The sequence below is a fragment of the Mesitornis unicolor genome, unplaced genomic scaffold (assembly GCF_000695765.1).
Source record: "Mesitornis unicolor isolate BGI_N332 unplaced genomic scaffold, ASM69576v1 scaffold8999, whole genome shotgun sequence".
NCBI lineage: Eukaryota > Metazoa > Chordata > Aves > Mesitornithiformes > Mesitornithidae > Mesitornis > Mesitornis unicolor.
In genome coordinates this window covers 16,910-25,198 of record NW_010205192.1, presented here as the reverse complement: position 1 = coordinate 25,198, position 8,289 = coordinate 16,910, and the positions used below count along the sequence as shown (strand labels likewise).

General features: G+C 35.9%; 1 protein-coding gene across 1 annotated transcript in view; it reads left to right on the top strand.

Moving 5' to 3' along the window:
- Nucleotides 1-78: 78 nt before the first annotated feature.
- LOC104546037 (ephrin type-A receptor 7) overlaps nucleotides 79-8,289 on the top strand; it is a gene marked incomplete at its 5' end in the record, with an annotated part of 11,549 nt that continues 3,338 nt past the window's right edge. Inside the window, 5 exons of the mRNA XM_010191320.1 lie at nucleotides 79-264; nucleotides 832-893; nucleotides 1,920-2,129; nucleotides 3,183-3,332; nucleotides 7,842-8,035. Coding sequence (XP_010189622.1) covers nucleotides 79-264; nucleotides 832-893; nucleotides 1,920-2,129; nucleotides 3,183-3,332; nucleotides 7,842-8,035 — 802 coding nt within the window. The remainder of the gene's footprint in view (nucleotides 265-831; nucleotides 894-1,919; nucleotides 2,130-3,182; nucleotides 3,333-7,841; nucleotides 8,036-8,289) is intronic.

The following is an 8,289-nucleotide window of genomic DNA, read 5'->3' as shown; positions in this document are numbered from 1 at the left end:
TATACACATATATATATATAAAATTAGTATATATATTAGTATTATAAAGTAATTCAGTGCTAATCTACTCCATTTTAGGAGAGTTTGGTGAAGTGTGCAGTGGGCGTCTAAAGCTTCCTGGCAAGAGAGATGTGGCAGTAGCCATAAAAACTCTGAAAGTTGGCTACACTGAAAAGCAAAGGAGAGATTTCCTGTGTGAAGCAAGCATTATGGGACAGTTTGACCACCCCAATGTTGTTCACTTAGAAGGGGTTGTTACCAGAGGTAAGCAGCAGCGCTCGATCTGTCAGTCAAATAACAACATAATGGCAGAAATTACTTTAGCTTATTCATGGTCAAAGATTCAAATTAGAAACAGACTGCACACTCCTAATGGATTTTCTCCTGATGCATAACTAACTAAAACAATACTTACTTTATGCTACAACCTGAGGAAAAATATTAAGATGTACGCATGATTAAAAGATGAAGTACTTTGAAATATATTGTTTTTCTAGTTTCATTTAGCCTCAAAGACCATGCAGAGAGATAAGGTTTCATGTGTCCTTTTATATTATCTAAAGTGCCATTATTCCAGAGTCCTGTTCACACAGCAGGAGTTAGGAAAATGCACTGACATTTTGATTTGTATGGTTTAATTTTGTGAATCATGACCATGTTTCATGCAGACATTTAAGAACTTATTAGAGCTCAGTAACAGTGCTGGAGGCCTCAGAAATGTTCATTGTCTCAATGATTCAGTCCTTCAAAAGAATAACATATGTTTTATCAAAAAAAGGCACTTCATTTGTGTTAGATTTCTCAAAGAAAATCTGTCTTCTTTTCTTTCAGGGAAACCAGTCATGATTGTAATAGAATACATGGAGAATGGGGCCTTAGATGCATTTCTTAGGGTGAGTACCAAAATGAGAACATATACACATATTTTAAGTGACATATATAATATTGTCTCTTTCAAAAATATGGTTTTATATACGTGCATATATATATATATGTGCGTATGCATGATATTCATGTAATTAAAATGGTTTTCAGGCTGAAATGGAGCTTGACAAATACTAGCGAACCTCTACATTATTTAAGCAAAACTGTATCAGAACAGAGATGATCAGACAGGATCACATGGGAACATTCTAGGAATTTAAGTGATTTAGCATGACATAGATATGGTGGGTGTTATTACTGCCACCAACTGAAGTTAAAACCACTGATACCTCAAACCCAATTTTCTGGGAGCAGAATTTTATTGTGTCAACATGGTAGAAATCAGAATACTAGAATCCCAAAATGAACTATGGTTTGTTCAAGAGAAGAACAAAAGAAAAAGAAATGCAAGTTCACAACAATTTAGCATTTTTGAGTGTGTGTTCTGAGCTGGCCAGTGCTAACTCCTTACTAGATGTGCAAGACAGTGTGAGATGATATATAAACACTCTAGAGAGAACAGAAAGATTATGTTTGTTTAATAAACTCCAACCTATGAGTAAAATGATCACTAACTAGGCTTCCAGATGGAGATAGTTCTTGTTTTCTTGATACAAATAATTATGCTGAGAGTTGAAGAGCGTAGTGGCAGACTATGAATCTGGTAATCTCTCTAAGAGACTTTCCTTGACTTAGTCAGAAATTTATAGTGATTAGCAAGTTTTGTTACTTCTGGTGCATTAACTACTCAAGTCTTTCTTAGCCAAATGTACTGCTTTACCTCTGAGGAAAATAAAACTTGTGTTTGAAGTGAGTTTCTTTGGCCTGGGATGAATTGCCACAGAAGCAATAAATAAGTAGAATTCTAAATTTTTAATTATTTTTTTTAAATTAAATTTAAATTTTTTAAACTAAATTATTAAATTTGTACAACTAATTCTTATTTCTCTTCTCAGCTATACTAATATGAATTGCTGCTCCTTTCTTCTCTCCAGAAACATGATGGGCAATTTACAGTCATTCAGCTAGTGGGAATGTTGAGAGGAATTGCTGCTGGAATGAGATATTTGGCTGATATGGGATATGTACACAGGGATCTTGCAGCACGCAATATTCTTGTCAACAGCAACCTTGTTTGTAAAGTGTCAGACTTTGGCCTTTCCAGAGTTATAGAAGATGATCCAGAGGCTGTCTACACTACTACCGTAAGAGAAATCGATGGGTTTTAGTAGTTTTGAGATGTGGTTAATAAGAAGCAGCATATCTTCTAGAGAGTGTAGAGTAGAGAAATACATTAATTGCTTGAGAAATGTTAACCAGTCATGAAGAAAGGAGTCTCTGCAGAAATCTGGCTCCAATTAGGCATTGATATTTTTGTAAGAACATACATTTTCATTTGAAAAAGTTCTAAAAATGTTGCACAGTTCTTCATTATTCCCTTCCTCATTAATTTCTGCTTGAACAAATATGGAAGATTTACCTGTAAAATTTTTAATCATCTGATTTGCTATGAGCCATTTAAAATATTTGTAGGCTATTACTGTTTTTCATACTAGATTTTATCTCACAAAAATGTTGACTAGCTTGAGGCTAGACTGTGACAAAGCTCAGCTCCTGTGTTTTACCTTGCTTTTGAGTTGGACATTTTTCTTAAAAAGGCATTAATCAGGCACACTATGCTTTTTATTCTTTTGTTGAACCAGTTCCACTTTCCCACCCATGGGGCCTCGCTGTACCTATTTTCTCATGCTGAGTGAAGGAGGGGCCCCTGGAATCTGCTCCAACAGGCACAGGGATCCAGGAAACTGGTGTTCATGCTTGTCACTCCTGCTGCTGTGTATTAAGTGTGATCCTGGTTTAAAAATGTAAGACCGAGATTTCAGAGTAGCCGTATGATGAGTCAATGAGACATATATGCACAGGGTGAGATTCCCCTCACCTATCTTCAGCCAGCTACTGGTTAAATGACTAGCGTAAGTCAGACATCTAAGCAGTCCCTTAAAATCAATGGAAGGATAAGCACTTCCAGAGAAATGCATACAACTTGACTTAGACAGGTATCTAAGTTTCTATGGAGCAAGTGTTTTAGGAGCCTAAAGAAGTTTAGGCTCCTTTGAAAATTTTGCAATTGGTCAGCTACAGAAGATGATCTAAGTGCTGCTTTCGATGTTGATGCATATAATTACAAATGCACTGTATGGAAGATGATGTGGAAATTCTGTGGAGAAAATAGAAAACTTTTTTCTTTTTTTTCATAGGGTGGAAAAATTCCAGTGAGATGGACAGCTCCAGAGGCCATCCAGTACCGCAAATTTACGTCAGCCAGCGATGTCTGGAGTTATGGAATAGTTATGTGGGAAGTAATGTCTTATGGAGAACGGCCTTACTGGGACATGTCAAATCAAGATGTAGGTTGTACTTTGTTTGTGAGCATGTGTGTGTTTGTGTGTTAGAAAAAGAAAAATTACATATTGTAAACACATACATATGTGTTTCACTATACATACACAAGATGTTGGTTTAGAAATAAGATTTATCAAAATAGTGTAGAGTTCTCACAAAATGAAAAAGTTACAAAACTTGCACTTTTTATCTAAATCTCTGAATTGTTCTAGATTTCTGTCCCAAGTATCAAGTAAAATTGGAACAGCAAAAATAGTAATATGTGCTGTTCACTTTATTACACTTAAAAGAATTATAGGAAGAATTTTTTTTTTCTTTTCAATAAAAAATAATTCTGAGATTTCTGACCTCAAAGCAATGATTAATCAGTTGGAAAAACTGTTAAAAATCTGAGTAGCCATTAATAACATACTTAGGCTTTTTGAAGTTAATTATGCTGATTTAACAATAGCCGTGTTTGCATAAAATATGACCCAGAGCAACAGGTCAGAAGTAATAGAACAGATGGGTGTTAATCTGCATTTCTGACAAGAGTATCTCTTAATATAGAAAGTACACAGGAAAAAGCCATGGAGGTGAGAAAGATGTCAGAAAGAATCTCATTTGAAGTTCTTCAGGTTGGGGGCTTGAGTGTTTTTATTATTATTTTATTTTTTTGATTGAATGATCGACATCAAAGTTGAAGAAACAAGATGAAAGTGTAAATGATGAGTCAGTTTGGCACAGTGCAAAGTTGTTAATATTTGACAGGTCTCAGTGTCAAAGATTTCATGGACTGTCAAAATATGGGCAAACAAGTCCTTGGGGCAGAGAAAGAGAAATATTTACATTCCCTAGACACCTAGTAGAGCTTCATTTCTTTTGACACCTTCCTTCTGTACTAGATTCAAACATAAAAGAAGTCTGACAGGAATATAAGATGCCTCAAAGGCAATCGTTACCTATGTTTCGGGGAACTATAAGGAAGAACTTTCAAATAGGGGAGAAATGTTGGTGTTTTCATACTTCTTGTTGCATTTTGAAAAGTATTACCTCTATTGAAGGCTTCAAGTAAAGCACATGACTGAACCTTTTTTCATAAAACAGCTAATTACCACTTCTTGCAGTTTCATCTCTGTTTAACATCTCACATAATAATCTTCAATAGGACATAGTTAAAAGATGCATCAGTTGCTTGGTAAAATAATTTAAATATTATTGTACGCTGTGATCTTCAAGGATGTTCTGAAACATACCTCTGAAAACATATACACATCCTACCAATCCCATAGAGAAATCTATGATGCAAAAATTTAGAATCTCCTTATGATTAGTTATTTATTCTCCTTCACAGTTACCAATGGGAGTATTTAGCTGGAATAAAAAAAGCTAAATGTGTCTCTTCTAATTTTGCATATACACTCAGGCATGTCTTAAGTGTATCATTTTGCCTAAGATTGGATGTGGGTGTAGTGATAGACCAGAAGAGACCTCCTAAATATGTATATACGTATCTGACTTTGGACCTTTAAATCTGTACCTCTTCCTTAAGTCATTGTTTTAGACTGATGGAGGATACAAATTTGTGTTCGATCTCTTTTTAAGCAAAAGTCCTCCTTTTAGCAGCAACCTGGAGCTAGGGTGCACCAGAAGAACACTCATCCTACAAGCTCCCCGCAGAGGCACAGTGGGCTGAGCACAGCTGATACACAAAATCCCTCCAGCTCCTCTGAGCGGTGGGCTCGCCTCAGCTCAATCGTTGCTGGTAACAGTGGTTCTCAAAACACTGCACTTTACCCTCTTCCCCTATTAGACTGCTGTTGTTTGATAGTTCTTACTTTCATTCTGTTACTGACCCTAGTGCAAATTAGTTCTTCAGAAAAGGGCAAGAGCTTAGGCTTACATGTTTCTTTTGCTGTACTTCTGAATTTATTACCATTATAATGATTAATTTGCATTATTATTATTATATACCTAGAAGCAGTGTGATAGCATTACATTGTCCAGTTGCTTGTATTTAATACTTTTTTGTTGACAATCAGTATATACAGTGAACAGACCTGGCCCTTTTCTGATCTTCTTTACAACCTCAGATAAACTGACTATGGTAAAAGCATACTTGACTCTTAACAGTATTCTCTTTTTCTCTTTTTGCAGCAAAAGCAAAATTTATAAAACAAATTGTGGGAAGTGCAAATAATATAAATCAATTCTATTAGTAAGAACTCCAGCTGTGTTCTCTTTTTAGCTGTGCTTATTAGAAAAAAAATTATTTCCTGCATCTATTGCATTATCTCCTAGTACCAATTTTTGGAACCTCACCCCCACCTTTCTTAGCAGAGCAGACACTTGTAGTAACCTTCAGAGTGCCTGAGATTTGTATAAACCTTTTTTTTTCTTTAAAAAGAAACTACTTATCAACATTTCTGAATGCTTTTTCAGTGTTTTGGATATTCCGAGCAATTCTATCCATCCGTAGCTAACTCATTGTTTTATATTTCCTAGTGTCATCCTTCTTGCTCAGAATACACATCAAAGAAGCTGCTTCTGCAGTATCCCCAAAGTCTTTTAAAAACAATATCATCATCTTGATTCTCACCTTTCTTTAGATTTCTCTGCAGATTGTACTGAACATGGAAAAGTTCTGGTCATGATCCTTTAATTCATATTTTCACTGTCCCTTACACTCTTGGATATAGTCTTATCTAGATAGTTTGCCATTTCTAAGAGTCGTAGATATTTTGGTGTTTGTGTTGATGTTGGTATTATCTACTCTTTTTTTTTTAATTGCTCTCTGTTCTGACCTCTTTAGCAACTGCTTCATTTCTAGAAAAACTTAAGTAGAATGCACAAAGGGTTTGATACCTTTTAGCTTTTAGAAGATCAGAAATTTCTGCATTACTTTTCATAACACATCAGTTGGCTTGTACCTCCTATAGCTCATTTTTCACTTTTATTCCACTGCTACTTCTAAGCATAAGCAGCTGTTATTTTGGGGTTTTTTTGTATTGATACTGATCTAAAAGATCTTACATTTTACTTTTAATGTTGTTTTTTTTCTGTATAGTATTTTTATTCCAATTTCCCTGTTCTCTCTGCCTACCCTGTCTGACAGATAACTTCACTTTCTCTATAAAGGTCACTGCATTCATTCTTCAAATGTGGATGTTACTGCAGGAATTGAATATTTCTCAGTCATTTTTTAGAAGTAGGACTGTACTGTCATTCTAAGTGTACAGATAGAAAGCTGAGGCCCAGGGAGACGAGCAACTTCCCTGAGGTCAGAAGGACATTCTGTGACACAAACCTGCAGTAAGTGCACTACCACTGAGCTATGCCTTCTCTTTTGACAAAACATCCTTTTGCGAAAGGTTTTGATACAATCATGGATTTCAGCCTGCTTTTTGAAGGTCATTTTGTATTCTTTACAGTTCTGTCTACTTTGCAGCCCACTGCTTTTGCATTTTGTCGTACAACCTATGGAATATTTTCTATCTGAGGTTATTATTTTCACTTAACTCTGGATATTCACCAGCTTTATTTATCATGCCAGATCTGTTTCCTAGGGCTACATCCGGAACAGCTTCTGATCTTGCTTTTTGCACAAACCAAGGGAGAAGACAGTCCTATGCACTACCCTTCAGGAACAAGCACCCTTCCTTAGCAATTCTAATACTCCTGTGTCACTCAATGTCAGTATACTTGAAATCCCTCATGAATGGTGTTTTAGCCCTTTTTCACAAGGCTTTCTTATCTGCCTTGCTTCCTGATGTGCTTTCTTATCCTGCCCTAAAGGTTTACAGCAGTTTCCTGTGATTTTACTTTACCCATTTTTATTTTTCGCTTTAATCCAAATGGAGTTAGCCAAGGAAGTCAACAGGTGGGTGTAATTCTTGGTTCAGATATTTATGTTTTCCTTCGATCATATCATCATCTAGCAGCATCTTTTATTAAATCTAACTTTCTGTTTAGGTGATATATTAAAATACCATTCAGCCAGGTCTTCCTCTCTCAAATGGCACATGACTAGACATAGAATACAACTTTTTTTCCCTAACAATTTCTGTCTGCTAAACATTTTTCTTGGATCCTGTTATAATCTCCTCAGGCTTTTTTGTATTTCATATGTGCATGCACAGATCCTTATCCATTTACAAGCCAGTTGCTTCTGCCACACAGTCTTTCATAAAAACCTTGGGGCAAGTAATAATGCTTTCTGAAATAACTCCATTTATCAATCTATCTGTTTCTTACTTGGTGAATTTAATTGTTGCTCCCTGCTTCTCACTTGGCTAGGTAATATAACTATGTTCTTCACATACAGAACAATATGCTTAATAAGCCCAAAAAATAAAGGCAGGGAAATTATTTGTAAACATGACAGCTAACGTCAACAAAACAGACTCATAATTTTGCAACACTGATGACAAATTTTAGTTTATTGATTTTTTTTTTTTTTATTTCTTGAACTGGGTAGCATTATGTATTTCTTAAATATGCCTTGATGAAAAAATATTAACTATGTTGGATACTAGGTTATAAAAGCAATCGAAGAAGGCTATCGTTTGCCAGCACCCATGGATTGCCCAGCAGGACTGCACCAGCTGATGCTAGATTGTTGGCAGAAGGAACGCGGTGAAAGGCCGAAGTTTGAGCAGATAGTGGGTATTCTGGACAAAATGATTAGAAACCCAAACAGCTTGAAAACCCCACTGGGAACCTGTAGCAGGTAAGAAAAGCTTTAGTGCGTGTTCACGTAGTGGTGCACATGGCTGGATTCTGGATGTTCTACTTGGTGGCTGATTCCAGTTCACACTTACTCCATGTGTCTCTCACTTCCTCCTTCCTCCTGTCCCCTGTTCTTCCCGTCCCTCATTTGCCCTTCCTTTTTATTCTGAACAAAGCCAAAATGGACTTTCTTAAACAATAACCTAAATAAAAAAAGTAAATATCATGAAACTAACACACTTCTCAGTAAACTAC